The sequence below is a fragment of the Etheostoma spectabile genome, chromosome 16 (assembly GCF_008692095.1).
Source record: "Etheostoma spectabile isolate EspeVRDwgs_2016 chromosome 16, UIUC_Espe_1.0, whole genome shotgun sequence".
NCBI classification, from domain to species: Eukaryota; Metazoa; Chordata; class Actinopteri; order Perciformes; family Percidae; genus Etheostoma; species Etheostoma spectabile.
Window position 1 is genome coordinate 5,630,948 of NC_045748.1, and position 19,065 is coordinate 5,650,012.

At 39.6% G+C, this 19,065-nt stretch overlaps 1 protein-coding gene across 2 annotated transcripts in view; it reads right to left on the reverse strand.

Moving 5' to 3' along the window:
- plppr1 (phospholipid phosphatase related 1) overlaps positions 1-19,065 on the reverse strand; it is a 53,451-nt gene that overhangs the window by 31,472 nt on the left and 2,914 nt on the right. For both annotated transcript variants that reach the window (XM_032539611.1, XM_032539612.1), the window contains exon 2: positions 3,674-3,783. In XM_032539611.1, the coding sequence (XP_032395502.1) occupies positions 3,674-3,733 (60 nt within the window). In that variant the 5' untranslated portion in view covers positions 3,734-3,783. The remainder of the gene's footprint in view (positions 1-3,673; positions 3,784-19,065) is intronic.

Consider the following 19,065-nt stretch of genomic DNA (forward strand, 5'->3'; position numbering starts at 1 on the left):
AGAAGAAGAAGAAGAAGAAGAAGAAGAAGAAGAAGAAGAAGAAGAAGAAGAAGAAACAAAGGAGCAGGGAGAGAGTGAGGAGCACCGAGATGAAGTGATACAGAGAAGGATAAAAAAAAAAAGGTGAAGGGCTCCTACGACACCATGAGAGATAGGAAGAGATGAGGGGGGAGATGAAGGGAGGAAGCAGGTTGGGTGGAGAAAGAAGGGGCGAGGGAGAAATGAGGCTGCGAGGATGTGACAGAGACATCAAAGACGGAGAGACAGAGAAAACGGGGACGGGCAGAGCGACACGGGGAGGTGGATAGGATGCCTTTGAGAGTTGTATGCGAAGACGAGGGGGAATAAGTGAAAACAGAGTCGTGAAAATTAAAGAAAGCTAGCTAATCAGTGGGCTATTACAGTGTGTCTCTCAGGAGCACGCTGCTCTGCTGCAACGTGGAGGACATATACATGTACATGGTGTGATACATTTTGGGATATTGAGAATGTTATATTGAGACACTGTTTCACTCTGCCTTGTGCTTGGATGTGTGTCTCATATAGATCCTGAAGTCAATAGATTTTGTAATAAAATCAACATTTTTGCCCATTAACATCTCGGGGCTGGGTGACAGTGCTATACCCTCATTTATGAACTTTCAGTAGTAACATATTTTGCATAGTTTTATAGAATTTCTGTACAAATGGTTATTTCAATCACATTGGAGATTATAAATCATTTAAATGAGTAATTAAATTAGTTGTATTTTTTATTTTTGTCTGATGTAAAGCATAGTGGAACAAAGTTCCATCATTACATACAAGTACTGTATATACTGTATATACTGTGTATCTATATTGGGACATAAATGGCAATGCTGGAGAAAAAAAACAACTCTTGATTTTAACCATAATAAAGCAGCACTCCTGCAAATTATTATTACACTTCTATAAGGTTGGCAGACTTGTAAGAGAGATATTTACAAAACGATAAAAACTGAAGCAGCAGAGGAAGCGATATCTCAACTTTTAATCTTAAGTATGGGTTGAGCCCCTCAAAACACCAATATTTCCCACAATGCATCTTTGGATAGACCCAACTTCTCTGGCAACCACTGACATCTTTCAAACTCCGTGCCGCCAGTTTGTAACACTGGCTTTTTGTTTAAAATGTGTCGCCTCCAAGACGAGCTAAAATAACCCAGTTGATAATCCGGGTTATTGTTCAGACTTTCAAGAGGTCCCGACAGAGACCCAAAAAGCATTATACAACTGTTTTCACACGCAAAATAACACTCTTTGTGACAATTAAACTCAATTTGATGTGTAAATTCAGTGGAGTGTCCCTTTAATAATAGATCAGTTTACAGTTTACATCCGATTCAACAACAGATTCAAGTCAATATGAAAAATAAGGGGGAAAAAAAGGCAAAAGTGAAATTGTACTCACAATGTTTATTTAAAAGGAGACATTTCCTAACGCTATAAAGCATTGGAAACAACACGTGAACATTTCCCTCTTCATACTACCATCACTACTGACGTGATTAAGTAATAGAACAGCTTTTACTGGTCCTCCAGACAGCAAAACCCCGGTGGAGATTCATCAATAACCAATAACAGCTGATGGCTAATTTGCTTGGTTCTGCCTTGGCTACCAGCGTTGAACAACTTTGAAGATGCACACGTGGGGGGGCCTCCAGCTCACCCAGTAAGAGCGTGCGCCCCATGTAGGCTGAGTCCTTGGCAACGGCCCAGGTTCGACTCCCACCTGCGGCTCGTTGCTGCGTGTCATCCCTTCTCTTTCTCTCCCCCTTTCCTGTCTATCCACTGTCACTATCAAATAAAGGGAAAATCCCCCAAAAAATAATCTTAAAAAAATAAGAAGCGCACGTCGCTATGGTACCAGTGAAGTCCCTAAAACTGCATTTTTAACACACCATCTGATCATCAAAATCTGACATTTGCAGTCTGACAGCTCACACTGACTCAATGTTACAGAACTGTTATCATGGGAAACATGCCAATGGTTAGGGCCTTTGCCAATTTTTGTTTATATTTCAACCAACCTCAACTTCTCATGATAGCAAGTTAGTTTCCAAAACAACAACAGAACTATTATATTTAGATCCAATGGTAAGGAGCATCAATGCTAAGGTCTAGTGTTCAGCACTACTGTATGCACATCCTGAAAATCGAGTTTACCACCTAGAGGCTGAACTGTTGTCATCAACATAATAATCAGTTACCCATTAACCCCCTCTATTTACACATCCTAATTAAACAAATTACACAGCCATGATTAGCAATGTCCAACGTAGCATTTCATTCTGAGTACCAGCCAAGACTCTTGTAAGCTGTAAATGAGCAAATGGCTGTGCAGTGATGACTTTCTATATTCTATTCTATTAGAACATGAAGCACTTTGTGATAATTAGTTGTGCCCCAGTTAAACAACATTTAACAGTAGGACAGTGCTTGAAATGTGTCTGTATTCACTGTATTCTTTATGTAACAGTGGCTGTACAGAGATATTTCTCAGATGCTTTAAAGTCTGGCAGCGTGGGAGTAAAAGTGACATGAGTGGGATTTCTAATATGGTTATCACAGCATAATCTGTATGTCTGATTTATTTGAAAAACACAAAATAAGAATAGACCATTCAACATCTACCAGTATATTTAGTTATCTTAGCTAGCTATCCAGGAGGGTTAAGTGCTCCTTAGACATTCTGAGAATAACTCATTCCTGATATTAAACTTGCATTGTGTCAAATTGGCTCAACCCCCAGTTATTCCTGATGTGGCAAGGTGGCAGAGTGCAAAGTTACATTTCAAGGTGTCAAACTGAAAATTAGAATAAAAATAGTCTCATGACTGAAGGCTTATTTTTGCCATCTGTCAGCAACACAAAGCTCCATTTAAATTATTGATATCTTATATCTTGAGTTAACATCTGTACAATACTTTGATTCTTACATAAGAAGTACTGAGGCAATCAATAGGAAATACCCCACCATGCTGCACCAAAAGCAGCAATGTAGAAATCATAGGAATACTGAGTAAAATGGGATATAATCAAATAAAATAGTCACATTTCACTTATGTTGGAGGACATACCCAGACACACACCAGCATAATAGACAATAACGTTCATTTACAGAGGGAAACACTCATATTGTGAAAGGGCTGTCAGAAAATATGACACAAAGGTCAGTCAAGAAGAAGGCCTGAGATAAAAGAAGAGGCGTAAACTCATTTGAGGATGGTTTCAGGAATGCAGGCTATTTCCTCAGAGAAGAGTGTGTGTGTGTGTGTGTGTGTGTGTGTGTGTGTGTGTGTGTGTGTGTGTGTGTGTGTAGTGTGTGTGTGTGTGTAGAAGAGAGGGAGCGGAGAAAGTAATGAAGGGCGTCCTGAGACATCTCTCTGATTAAGGACTTTCAGCTGACATGGTAATTAAATATGGAGGAGCCCAACAGTTTGCACAGACACACACACACACACACACACACACACACACACACACATTCAGCTTTCCACTTATTCCAATACTTTATGCTCTGGTTAGCAGTGTATAATTTACCAAACGAGGTCATTTGCTAATGGTTAAATTGTCATTCAATCACACACACAAACTCTCATCATGTATTTTCCACACAAACCAGGCTAATAATTCCCAGACAGCCACTCACCTCTACAAAGATGAAGCATGGGATGATGGAGTAGCTGCGCAGGGTGTTGTTGGACGCCATCTTGTCTCCTGTCGGGAGACTTCTCCTCTCAGGGTTCACAGCTGCTCACTCTGAAAAGAAGGGAACATCAAATGTTGGTGCTCATTAAGTGTAACGATGATTAATAACGACAAATAAACACAACAATGCCTTTTCTCCTTATTACACTAGATCTATGTTATTAGGGGTACTCAGTGAAATGAGTCATCTACAGCTTAAAAGTGTATAATCATCAGAGATTATTACATTTCAAAGACATGGTGACAGTCCAGTGAACTTTCTCACATATGTCCATAAATCTTAATAACGACGTAAGACTGAAAAACAATGTATGAGGTGAGGGTTCAATCATATTTGTCTAAATTCTTGCATTCGGGAGGCTGACTTGAAAAAGACACTCTAACCGAGCCAACCATCCATCCACTCAGATTTGATCCTGGGTCCTCATGGCAAAAAATGGACAGGCAGAACAGCTCAAATGACCTTTCTCATCCTTCTGGGAGATCCCCAAAGGCTTCCTGAGTATCTAAGACATCTAACCTTTTTTTCCAGTCTGTTGTGCCCACAAGAGAGGTGGGCTGAAAGCTTTCTTTCCTTCATCTGCAGGCATTCCAATTAGGGATGCAATTAATAATCACTGTCGTTATGGAGTAATTTGTTGATTTTATTTTCGAGTAACATTCTGAGTAACACATAAGCTGAGGAATGGTTGTGAAAGGTGCTATTGACATTTTGAGCAAGGAGGAGGGTGGGGGTGGAGCCTTGACCAACTGCCACTTTGCACGTTTGAAAGTCGTGATTTCTCTCTCTTTCTCATGGGCATAAAGTGAAATTTTCAACTTTAACTATTCTCTTTTGCTGTAAAATACCATCAGAGACTGAAACCACAGTGATAAAAGGGATTTTCAGCCCTGCCACAGTATGTGGCGCTGCTTCTGTTCTCCTCTCCTTGTGTTTTACTGCATTTCATTATAGCTTCTAATTGTCACAAACATTACTATATCATTTCCCCATAGAGAAAAATAAAATCATTAGTGTGAGAGGAAATCAAATAGAATACTGAAAAAAATTTGCTCTTCTGGCATATGACAAGGATAAAACGTGTTGTTGCTAATCATTTTCAACTGCTGTGGGCTGACAGTGTAATTGTGAGGTGTCTTGCAGCGGGTTTGGATTAGGTGGGATTTCACAGTTGTTTTTGGGAAGCCAGATATGCAAGTATCTGCTGTACCAATTGCTGCTTTATTGATATTAATCAACAAAACTATGATCTGAGTAGCAGTTGACAATAGTCCTCATGAATCCACCGGAGTTTAAATTTACAACACAAAGAAAGCAGAAGGTAACGGTACAGCCAAAAACAGACATCCGAAAAGAGTGACATCCGGCTGAGTTTTCTTACTGTGCACATGACAGTTACAACTTTGAAAATAAAAATTGAAAATTCTGCAACAGAAAGCCTCGCATGAAGTACCACTGACAGAGGGAAACTCTGACCCCTATTTAAAAACCAAGCACTTCAATCTCACTGAGTCATTCTATGCAGGCAGACAGTGATGCTGGCAGGTTTAATCAGTCCCTAAGTGACTGTCCCATCGCATTCAACACTAAATCCAGGCTAATCATCCTGACATTAGATGAAAACAATATGACCCTCAGTCTCTTGGCTCTCACATCTCTTCACACAGCAAAAAAAGTCTGCACGGTGTGTGTAAATGACACACAAACCAGCACGTGCCCTTGTGTTATGTGGTTCTTAAACATTGACACCTGTGCATGTGTGACTTCAGGTGATATATTTGCAAAATGAGCACTTAATCTTATTAACCTGCAAAAGATCAGTTCAAAAATCTCGTAGAGACTCGCTCTCCTTTTCACAGACACGTCAGCAGGGTGGATAGGTGTCAGGCGAGGTTAAACTAAGGTTTTCCAATTGATGGATGGTCTCACACTTCACTAAAACTGCAAACACCCACATTAAAAGTCATACATCTCATGTAAATGTAATTGCTTTCAGTAAATCCATGGAAAAAATGTCTGCTAGACATCAGCGTGATCCGTCTCAGTGCACATTTACAGTGTAATCGGCCTTCAGTGACTCAGTGACTTTATAGATTATGGCAGGTGGGGAGGCATTGACTACAGAGAGGAAATTAAGTAGTAATGTCCTTAATGTGGTTAAAAAGCCCCGAAAATTAAATGACCATAACAATCATATTTACACCATTACACTTATGTGGCGTTTTTTTTTTAATTTCTTCTACCACCACCAACAGGAGTTAAATTATTCATCATGTCTGCAGCTTGCTCCACTGAACCATGTCTTTAATCAAGCCGGTCAATTGGAAGCAGTTCATGTTAGCTAACTGTGATTCTTTTTTATATCAGTGGGAAATTTGATTTGTTTGAGCTTTTTTTCTAATCTACAGCATTGTTCCCTCACTGAATAAACTGCAGTAATAAGCACAAGATCATAACGGCAGAGTAAAACAAGTGGTGGGGCTCACTAAGTTAAGTCAAAGCGTGATAAAATGGGATATGATGCAACAATGATAACGTGCAGCACAGCCTGTGGTGCACAATGTCTCACAAGGCAAATACCTGGTATCATTTGGAAATGAAAATATAAAGGAATCTATTAAAAAACAAAAATCAGTTATATATTGTATGTATTTAAAAAGTTGTAGTACTTTCACAGCTAGTCTAACGTCCATAACGACGTTCCACTTCCAGGATTGCACCGGTGCCGCAATTTCCGCCGGATGCCCGTTACTTTCCGCTTTCTTTGCGTTATAATTTTAAACTCCGGTCAATTTCTGAGGACTGTGGTTAAAGCTAAAGTGCGGAGTTCCTACAATTCTAAGTAATGACAACAACACTTTTGGCGTGTCCACATGATACAAGCCTTATGTGATTGCGCAGATAGTCTTAATTAACTTTGTAGCAACTCATTAATATCAAAATGTTACCACCACAGCTTTAACTGCTCCTCAGATCTCTCCAGGGTGAATCCAGACAGCTAACGAGACTATCTGTCCAATCTCAGTTTTCTGTTGCACGACTAAAACAACTTTAGAACGTACATGTTCCACCAAAACAAGTTCTTTCCAGAGGCTATTCTGCAGTGTCACCGTGGCTCCGTCTGGCGCCCAAGACAATTGTGATTGGTTTAAAGAAATCCCAATAAACCAGAGCATGCATACACCAGAGCAAGCATACAGTAGATTTCCCCTAATCAATAACAAAGTGTTATAGAGGTAAAACAGAAGTGTGCTGTGCTCGTGGTTTGCTTGAAACAAGCAGCCACACAGCTCTTCATCAGCTCGTTAACCTGCAGTACATGTAACCATTCCTCGTACTGTCTCAACCTCTGTGGTAGATACAGGCCAACACTAGTCCTGGTGTGTTTTGTGTGGTTATTGAGTCTTCTCTGTTCATCTCATCCCCTGATTGACTGCCAGAAACCACCTACCTTCCAAACTATCTCTGCTCACCACGCACTTCAACGATTCTCCTGCTCACGTGAGCCTGGTCTCCATCATCTCCACTTCCCACAGCTGCCACCGGACCCCATACCCTCCCTACAGCTTCAGTCTAGTTCCTCCTCTGCAAAATAAAACTCTTCCCTTAACCACCTCCCCCATAGGTTAAAGAAAGTCTTAGTTGACTAAAGCTCATAGGATTTGACAAGTAATTAATATATAGATATATAAAACTGAGTTTCGCAATGAAGAATCATGCACAGGCACCACTTTAAATGTTGTGCTTGCCTGAGATTTTCTCATAAATTTCTTGGAAATAAGTCATTCAGCACAAAACAAATCCTGAAAAATGACTATTGGACTAAAGAATTCTAAAGAAGTCGTATAAGACCCAAATGACTGATCATGTCCTGTGTCTGTAACTGGTTGAAGTGATGTTAAACGTACTGAAATATGTACTACAAAAAAGGTCTTTTAGTTGTAGTAGTGCAATGACAAGGTACAGTAATGTATGAATACAAGAAGACATGCTCAATCTCAAGTTGTAGGTTTTATTTTGTAAACTAGAAATAGTCGTTGCCTAAAAAGAACTTGTGATTTGCTTTCAACGATTGGCAGGTATTGTCCTTTTGATGCTCAAAGTGGCTACAAAACTTAAATCTTTTGAGACAAGCGCTCTATTTTTTATTTTTTTTACTCTGCCGTCGATATCCTTTTATTTTTACCTGGTTCTGTGGACAATGCTGCAGAAAAAACTGGCAATTAGACAGTTGGGCTGCGAGCTTGATGATTTTAACTGGGGGCTCTGTGACAGATGCTTTGGATCAGAATGTTTACGGGGGGCACACTTGACGTCAAAGAGTTTACATTCAACTGCCTTGTAGCTCTAAAGAGAGTCACGGGACCTAAGTATAGGTAAATTTGTCTCTTTTTCTCTCGCCTCGGGACATCAAAAGATGTTCCACAGATCATAACCAAGGAGCATTTTTTCCCAAGTTCAAGAGCCAGTCAATTACAGTTGGATGAAAGGTGATCAGATCCTCTTCCCGGAGGCGATCTCATAAAACGAGCAACCTACAGGCCTTGTCAGGATTCATCAGTCTCTCCTCTCCACTCAGCCAGCATGTGATGACTTTGTCTACACCCGACTGCTCTCCGCTCAGAGACGACACGAGCTGACTGTGAAATATTGAGCCCGCAAATACCATCTGATTGGCCATCTCCTGGTCTCCAGCTGAGTTGCCCTTGCTGACTGGGACGACCGTCTGATTGTGACTCAACTCTCACAATGACAGAGTTGGTGATAGCGCGGTGGAATTATTATATTTGCCCATCTCTCCTTCTGTACGAGAGCGAAGGATGTTATTCAACTCCTACAATGCCAGAATTGTAAAGCTGCACAGGTTTCTACAAAAGTTGTAAAAATATTTTGGACCTGTTGGTTGGACTTAACAAGCAACAGTGTCACCCAGGTGGGCTCTAGGAAATATCTTTCATTTTCTTATATTTTCTAGAATAATTGATGAAACAGATAATCAAAACAATGCTCTATAAATTGAATTGCAGACGACATAATAGATACAGCTTTTGCAAAAAAAAATACAGCTTTTTGCCGTCTTGCTGAGAGTTAGATGACAAGATTGATACGAGTCTTGTTTCTTTAGGATACATGTGGAGCTACAGCTAGCAGCCTGTTAGCTTAGCACAAAGAGTGGAAACAGGGGAGAACAGCTAGCCTGTCTCTCTTCGAAAGTAAGAAAATCCAAACCTTTTTAATTATCACATTATATCTCCTATTGGAGTCTTGTTGTCACCTTGAAGTTACCAGGCGACCAGCTGTTCTGCATCGGTGTTGTTTTTACAACAAATCAGAGGAAACATGTTAATTAGTGATTTTTAGAGATACTGGTAGGTGGATTCTGTTACCTTCAGATGGGGCCAGGTCAGCTTTTTCCTCCTGTTTACTGTCTTTATGCTAGGTGAAACTAGCTGACTGCTAGCTGTAGGATTGTAGGATGTAGGAGAATGTTAATGCTGTGTGAATTTGAACAAAAAGTGAAAAAAGTGTATCCGCCCAGTAATTTTGATCCGCTTCAAAATGTAATGGGTTTTCCCTTGGCCCATGCAACACCCTTCCACCAAGTTTCATAAAAATCTGGCCAGTGTTTTTTTTTTTCCGTAATTCTGCTGGCAAACAGTCAGTCAATCCGAGCTGAAAACATAACCTCCTTGTCAAAATAAAAAAAAATGAAGGGGGTATCGATTTTCTCATTAAAATCTCTGAGAGAAAGCAGGTAAAGCAAATAAGCATACTTCGCAAAACGTCAAATTACTCATTGAACTTTCACTCAAAATTATTCATCTGTTATTAATTGTATATATTATAATGCCATAAATGACCTTAGTCTAATGCTAAAATCACAGTACATTTGGACTTGGCTCTACAGACCTGTCACAAACCGACTTTAATTTGACAGTAATATTACTTTACTGCTTTTCATAGGTTAATGTAAGGATGTTTATCATAATAAATTGTGTTTTTTTGGTTATTGTATTGCTATGCACAGTCACAACAACCTAAGTGAGGCTATTTTGAGTTATTTATTTTTTGTTGCATGAAAACCAAGGAACATGTTTTGCTGGGAAACACGCCAACTCAGCATGCCAGACTGTGTCCAAACCTACCCTACACCGTTGGAGTCTTTTATTTGACTAAAAATGTTTCTGGATGCTGAACATGCTCCTGCTGTCACCAAAAAGTTATTTTCCCATTTATTATACAAGCCTCATAGCGCATAAATCACCTTCTCCCTAAAATCATAACTGAGGAAAAGGTTTATGGAACATAAACATCTCATTTACAATTCTTCATCTGCTCACTGCACAGCTGTGCACACACACACACACACACACACTCTCTCTCTCTCACAGACATAGAGCTGTCCCATGGCTGCCACTCTTGCCAAAGGAGCATCTTTGTTGCTATAAATAGTCAGTCTGCTTACTTCCCTTGTGGCTTTCTAAAAAGTGGGAAATCAATTTTTCTGGAGAAAACAACAATAATGGGTTTTCTCCCAAAGCTTTTGATAACAAATCAGTACAACTTTTGACAACATACAGTTTCCACATTTGCAGCGCTTTCTTAAACATTATCATTTCAAACGTTATCAGGCTGTGATGTGAAGTCACTCTATCATCTATAGAGGTGTGTGTTAACTAAAATGCGCGCCTTTTCAAACCCCCATCTCCCCTCACAGCCTAACATCACACAGGAGTGACTAACAGTGGATAGAGCGTAAGGAGAGTAAGAAACAGAAAAGACTGGAGGAGGTATAAAAGATGGATAAGTCACATTTAAGAAGGTGGTTCATCTGGGGGAGAGGAACTTTTGCAACCTCTTCTGGGGTTATGCTGCTGTCATTTTCAGCATGAATTAGAGGCAAAGTCTTACTGTAATATTGTCTCTCTTCTAACTGGCAGCCAGAGTTCTTGGCGCTTCACATATCACACCTACCGTATGCACATATGGAAAGTTATTTTTAGGGTTCAACTACAATACATCACATTTTCAAACTAAAGATACTCATACTGTAGCTTTTATTAAATTTTCAAACACAAATAACAATCAGTTACCAGTGCAATTTCCCCCTTGCCGTATATGTCACAAATGCATGATCTGACCTATTGTTGACAAAGAAAACTCAGAATGTGATTGCAACCAACCCCACTTTTACTTTAATTCACTTTCACAGTTGAGATACTGAGCTTTAACCTTATTGAAGACATTCAACAGCTTCAACATTAGCCATCAGAGCTCACAAACTTGCTGTATTGACACACAGATGCAGGGTTTTTCCTCAATAGACAAAGTTTTGGCGCCCCCCAAAGTGGGTTTAGCCAGTGCCAAAGTAAACTCAAGAGCGTCCAAACATCTGATATTCAGCAGCCAGCCTGATGTGGCTGGATCTGAATGCTCCGCTGTGAAGCTAGTGCTAACGGGATCTCCGTTTGCATGGTGAAGCTGTACCGGACTCTACCGGTGACCATGCTAGCTACACCGAGGGACTGGTGGCGCAGCGAGAAGCCACTGCTGATTCAGCTGAGTTTCTTTCCACAAGCCATCACTCTGATGAACAGCTGACTTCTGACTCGTAGTGTCAGGTTCCATTCTGTGCAATAACCCAGCAACACTGTCTCTAACCAGCACCTGTTTACTGGTTCCACTTATTTATTCACCATTCTCTATTTTAGAGCTGTTCATACTGTCCTTACTGTTCATACTGTAATATAATACTTATATAATAACATAATACTATTTATTCCAGCTCCCTTTGCACTATAATCCATAATTAAAATAAATATCAAAATTATAATTTACTCCTGCATGCTTTGCACTCTTCATTGCACTATTACCTCAAGCTGTCTATATATTTTTTAGTGTGTATTTATTAGAGTGTATACATAGTTTGTTTTGTGGTTGTTTTGTATGAGCAATGTGAGCAATGATGATCCAAAGCAAAATTCCTCGTATGTGTCTTCATACCTGGCAAATAAAGCTGATTCTGACCTGCTGTCTGTCCGTGCAACTGGCTGCACTGCCGTCTATCCGTATTAAATTGAGATAGTTTCATAACCTGTGAAAATGTCTTGTAATGGCATTTAAACAGTAGTCAAATTCTGTGTTTTGGTACAGTTGGTTTTAACACCTGATGCAAACAACACTGGTGTAGCCTGCCTACACATAAAAACTACAGTTCCGAGCGCTTTATTGGCATTGCCCTGACTCCCTGAACAAGCTGTAGAGGCGGCTTCATCCTGCTCCGTCTCTCTGCTGAGCCCCGTTCACGTAACAGCGGCAGTCAAACTGTACTACACACCATGATGGTTAAATTTACAATTAATCGGCGGTTCACGTGCGTGCCAAACGGGTGGTCCGTTACACTACTGTAACTACTGTACAACAATGTATTGATCAATAGAATGTGTTTAAATAAAAGAAAACATTAGGCTACACTTTAAAATGTTTTGTATTCATAACGCAATTGTATTATTGTACAAATTAACTACAAGAGTAATAGCAGTTACCGTATGTAAGTCACAACTAAGGAGCAAAATGTGTTCTTTGGGAAAAAGTTACAGAATCTTGTGTTTTTCTTGACATAAATAAAGACCCGTTTGGACCATAAACGTGTGCCGAAAAATGTATCAGAATGTAGGAAATTAAGTCTTTGACTGTGAAAATGTTCTGGCAAAGGACCCCCAGACCCCCGCTTCATGGGTGATGAAAAAAAAGACAATGTTTCTGGTTATGCCGCATCAATAGCCTAATCGTTTCATTCCTTTTTGTATTTTTAATTTTATTTTCTTCTCTTTTGTTGTTGTGAGTCCGGCAATGTTATACGAATGCAATGCTGAATCAGTGGTAGGTCTATGTATTTTTCTAGGAACCCTCTTTTTTAAAAACATACATGTTCGAAACTTGCTGTGTGTCTTTAATACATATTAAGTGGTTGTTTCTTACTAAAAGGTTGAAAACAATGCTAAACACAACGAAGTATCACTTGATACTGTGGGAATCACTTTTTTGTCTTTCTGACAAAAAGCTTAGCTAGACGCCTTGCAACGGAGGACACAAGAATGTCAAGCACAGAGACAAGGACAATGAGATCAAAAACAGAACAAACTTCACAGACGAAGATCAGGAATTTCTCAAACTGAGAAGAAAAGAGCCATTCCTTGAGAGAGAAACTTCACAGTGCATGAGAAAGAGAAGCAAGACATGAAGACGCAGCAGAGAAGAGCTGAGGACATTCCAAACTTGTTCTTTTTTTCAACCATGCGTACTGTCTCAAAAGTCTTCAAACACATTTCTGTATTTTCACATATCAAAGGTTTGCCTCAGCTGCCGGCCTGAGTTTCACTCTCATGTGTTTTTGTTTTTGACTAAAGGAAAAATGAATTGGATTTCTTAGTACAAATAGTTAGTGTGTAAACATTTAACCTCTTCCCAGGCTCAACAAGGGTTACGGTGCTCGCCAGCGGGGAAATATAGCCCCAGATCGACAAGCCATTCAGATTTTGCTCCCTTTCCTATGTCACATGCAGACTCAGATTAACGCCCTCCATCTGAGTATCTCCATATTACCATATTACTGTGCTTTTCGGGTGGGGGGGCTTAAACAGGCAGGCGGTTAAATGGAGCGTTTCAGGCATAGGGTGAGTACATGTAAATTAAGATAAACAGTATGAGAAAATGAATGTGTTTTCTGAAAATTAAAGTGTGTAAACATGTTCTAGTAGAAATGAACCTGAAAATGAGCATGATATGTCTCCTTTGGGCAAAGTGGTATTTGTATCTAAAGCGGATCTGATTTGTATAATTTTAGCTCATCGCTGCAGCCTTAATCTTTTTTGCCTCAATGTCATACTATCTGTCTGCTCAACTAAACCAAAGATATGGTCAAATTTCATAATCACCTATCATCACTATTCATTATCCTGCCAGCCCTCATTAAAACAGACCTCAGTTGTCCAGAACCTGGACAGACCAATTAAAACCATTAATCTCACATGGACATTTAAGACAACGACTGACAGAGGCGCATCATGCTTGAACATAGTTACTGGACGTAACTGGCATTCTCCGCCCAGCAAAGAGCACCGGGCTCACACAACTCAGATCAAACTGTCACACTAGGCTGGGCTGTTACTTTATTACATATCCCTCTCCTAAAATGTTTTCAGAAACACATTTCAATATACTGTTTAGCTATAATTTGAGAACTTGAATTTGAGAAATTAAAATGTATCACCCGGCCGCCATTTTTTTCCTGCTTCAAAAAGGACCAAGTACCGCCCCCAACTTGCTTGTGTCACCACTCAGAGCCCCTTTTAATTGCTCTGATATCCAATCGCGTGCAGAGGCCCTCTTGGAAATGGAAAAATGAACTGAAAGGTGGCAGGCTACGGTGACATTAAATTAAGCTTTTTTGTTCCCTTTTGGTTTCAGCTTCCTCCTTTTTAATCCAATCTACTTTTATTGACTTCTTATTGATTCATAGGCACGCTTCATAATATAATATTCTATTTCTTCTTAATTAAATTCTATACCTTCACATTTCAAATCAACAGTTCTGGTTTACCTAATGCAGTGAATTAATGCTTGAGGAATGGTGGTTGCTACTTTGCATCCCAACAAATGCCAATAAATAACTGCAAGTGCTTCAGGTACATTTGAATATGCATGAATGTAAATTCTTAAGTTAGGAAAATGCATTTCCACCAGTCCTCCAAGGCTTTGTGTGTGTGTGTGTGTGTGTGTGTGTGTGTGTGTGTGTGTGTGTGTGTGTGTGTGTGTGTTTTCATTCCGTGTGTTGAATGCTGAATGACGCTGTGCAAGTTTTGTGTCATGTTGTCTTTTAACAGATTTCTTTCTATATTTAGATCAAACAAGCTCTTGATCTCTGAGTTATTTTTCAGCCCGATAACAACCACCAGAACCATCACAGCACCGTCCTCATAAAGAAGTCTTTCCCCTCAGAGATTTCTCAATATTTCTAAAATATCGTTCTAGTGCCGCTTCTCATCAGCATCATTCACAAGTAAGACTGTGTTTATGCTTAAGTGGGTGTAATATGTCTTGTAAAGGTATGTAAAAAAGGCTCTCAGCCTTTTTTCTTAACCTCTTATCACTTTATGCTTCTAAAAGACACTTCTTCTTGTTAGTGCGGCTTTTTTCAGAACAGATGGACATTGCTACATCTAGCTAAACCATACCGCTGCAAATGTGACAACGATTGCCGACACCTTCATAAACCACTGAGTCATAACATAAACAAAGTTCTGAAATTGACAATTGATGCGGAAATATGAATAGTAATTTCATAAAGCCATCAAGTTATCGATTGTGCTTTTGGTTGGTGATGCTGTCTGGTTAGATGCTCACAATGTAGACCCACCAGCGTGTCTGCAGCAGTGGCTCGGGCTGGATAGCAATCCTCAAAATTGTTTTGGTACACACTGAAATGTGTCTGCACAGTTGCACCGAGTACCAAAACTTGTTGAGTAAGTTGCCATTGAAAGCATGTTTCATAGTCTTTTAGCATAGCCTAGGTTGACCATATTTTGATTTCCAAAAAAGAGGACACTCGGCCCGTCCTTGAGACACAAATTCAGACAGGCTTCTCAGAGGTTACTGAACATGCTTTATGGTACAAAAATAACTTATGTAATAAAATGAAATATGTAACAACCTGTAACAAAATAATAGCTCTCTTTTCAAATAAATAAATATGAAATATGACCAATTCTGTGTAAACTTCAAAATCCAGCTTCAACTAAATATCTCCTAAAACTTTTTCAATGTAATAGGATAAGGTTTTCCAGTGTCCATGTGAGCTTTGAGATCTCCAGCACCTTTATTAGACACTGAAACAAATGTGCTCGCTATGAACACGGTGCACTCCGCCTCCCACTTGTCCCGACCGGGACGGTACGTGGAAACTGTGAAGCTGCACTTACGCTTCGGCATTTTGTGTTCAATGCCTTGCAGAGCCGCCTACAAGGCAGCCTCTCAGGAATTACGTCACGCTATAAAGTACCGTAGTATTGTGTGCAAAGCGCCAGTCAATTTAAGTACACGCTTAATGGTCCCTTGAAAAAAGGCAAAAAAACGGACATTTTCCTGAATTTATAAACCCCCCTCTTCCGGACGCTCCGGACAGTAAAAGGTGGACATGTCCAGGCAAAAGAGGATGTTTGATCACCCTAGCATAGCCTATTCTTTAATCAGATATTTGCTCATTTACAAAGGTGCTGTAGGTAGGATTGCGAAGATCCAGGAGAAATTTGAACATCACCAACTTCCCCCCTTTCTGCTAAAGCCCAAAACCGTCTCCTATGCCCCTCCCCCAAAAAATCTGTATACAAAGCGTTTTAGACCATGCCTTAGGTTAACCAGCTACCGCGTGACTCATAAGCATACAATTTATAATTTCGAGTGAAATAACACTACAAAAATAACAAAAAATCAAAAATAAGGCAAAGGTACAAGACTGTGTCAATATTTTCACACTACTCATCCCATAAACCGTTACGCACCACTGAATAAAGGAATCTAAAGTCTGTTTAGCTAACAGCTAATTAGGCTAACCACTAGCTGAGACAGCATGTAAAAACTTTAAAGGACCCTCAAAATAAGACCTGAAAATAACCGTTAAAAAATATAACAGCTGGATTGTTCAGAATTGTCTGTAATGAAGTACTTATCCAAGACATCACTAATAAAAGACATTTATCTCAAAACAAGGTTGGTGCCCCATGAACAATGGCATCTATATGAGCATGTACAATCGCTTCGTCATGTTGTAGCTGGTTTTAAGTCTACCATCGACGGATACGATTTTATGGCTTATTCTCCAATTGTCAATGGAGAAATTGCATTGTATTTTTACTTCCAGAACCCACTACTGACTGCTCTATCCCACTACCTGCTTCATGTACTGTAGTTCTACTCAAAGCTCATTACAACCCAATGCATTGCTAAAGATTAAACCAGTGACTCACAACCATTATGGCTTGTGACCACTTTCAAGAAAACTGTGTTTTTGTGGCATCTTGTTACTTTCCAGGTGTTTATAAGTTTTACCAAAGAGACATTTTACTCATTATTATTAAAATAAATAAGAGAAATGTCAAACAAAATATGTTTATCCATTTCTTTCCTATCCTATTATTCATGTCACAACCCCTCAGATGTGTCTTGTGATTATTTGGAGAAGCCTGATGCCTACTAGGCTATGGTACAGTACTTTTGCTTTTGATACTTTCAAGTACGATTTGCTTATAATACTTCTGTACTTTTCCTAAAGTAAGGTTTTGAATGTAGGTGTAAATAAAGGATATGTGTACTGCAGTCTGTGTTTATTGGCCTCAAACAGCCAGCTGTGTAAGTGTATCAACTGAGACAACTCAAGACTCTGACTTCAGGTTATTTCTTGTTTTTTTAGTCTCCTCCTTCCTCTCCTCTCTCTTCATAGAGATATAGATTCATAAAGCAGTGGGGGATAGCCAAAATGTTTTGCTCAAGTTCGAACTATTTCAACTCACACAGATGCATCTTTGCTTCTTATTTTGTCTTTTTATTGACTTTTTATACAATATACTGTAAACTATACAAATAGAATGTGTCACATCTTAAATTTGCTTTGAGAACACTACTGTAGAAAACAAATGACTTTCCTCTCGCTTCTTCTGGTGCTTATCAGTGTGATCACCACTTACGTGTCCAGCTCCAAGCTCAGAGGGTCCAGCAAAGCTAAGGGTGTTTATGTTCAATAGAAAAATTGTATTTTACATTAATTCAAGTTGCTGCAACATCTGTTAATGAGGTCAAATATTTACACTGAAAACCAGTGAACAGCAACCAACACATCATATTTCTCTTCACCTAACCGTGGTGGTTTACATTTTTAAATGCACCTTCAGGTCTATTTTCAGTGTCTACCTAAATACGTAATTTAGCAATCACAAATTCCTGCCTAATATTATCAATTAACATGTATAAAGGATCACACCCAGGGCTCCCTGTCAGCAGGGACATTTGGCTGCAATGATAAGAATTTCTCCATTAGCTCCCATTCCCATTCAAACTAATTATACACATGAGTTTGGGCTGAGAAGCTCAAGCTGCATTCTGGCATGCTACAAATACTGGGTGTACTTGTGTGCAAACAACATACCAATTTTCCATCAAATTAATCAAGCATCCTTTTAAATATAGATATTTAGCCACATTAGCTGCCACTTTATTGTCCGGCTTCTGGCCATTCAAACATAATATTCATCATCAACTTTTGCCAGTGTTCCCATTTTTCCTGCTCCTCTCTGACATATCACCTGTATGCATCAGCCTTCTTATAGATAAAGGGAGGGCCACTCAGTCTCCAGAGGCAGGCCTTATCTCACCTCAGGGGCTAAGCATTCCCCGGAGACATCATTGTGACAGATATATTGTCCAATCAGGACACCCCCACCGCTTTAATAACACTGCCCCCACATCTTGTGGTAATCAAATACCTGCTATGGAGCGTGGAAAGGGTTTATATTTGTGTGTGGTAGCCTGTACTTTTTTGGGTGTGCATGCGATCAATAGCCAGTCTCTGGTGTGGGAGTGGAGGAGGAGTTAGATATGACGTGAGTTCAGAGGTCAGTGCTTCCTGCAGCCTCACTACTTTATGTCCTCACATGTACAACACATTAGGGAAAATCACCTCGTCACTGTTATGATTTTTTTCTGCTGTCTGCTGCACCGTAGCAGCTTTGTGTGCTCCAAAAGGCAGCGTGAAATAACTGAAGCATTTTATTGTAAATACCCAGAAGTGATATGCATTTCGTGCATCCCTGAGCACTCTCACTGCAGTTAAGGAGGCATGTTACATTTCACAAGAGGCAATCATACACTAGAGCTGAATTATATTTTGATAAATCGCATGGGACGCTTTACTCTGTTACTCTGAGGCAAACCTCTCGTCATCCTTCACTTGGATATTCCCAATGATAACACACGCATGTTTCGCAGCCTTATTCTAAAAGTCAGGCTTGCAGGGCTAAATGTGTCAAAGTAACGACCCATTTTTGAAAACAAAACTACACCATCAATGAAAAATAGTCTTTGATGTTTTTCCAGCGCCAAAATAAAGAAATAAATCAAAACTTACCCAAATGTTAGGGAATAAATGGCGATATGGAGAAAATCAGATATTGCAATATTCTTGTCCTAATACCTCAATGTCAATATTGTGGCGATATTATGGGGTTGACAATTAGTGCTTTAACAAAATATCTTCAGAATGAGACAAATAATCTTCAGTA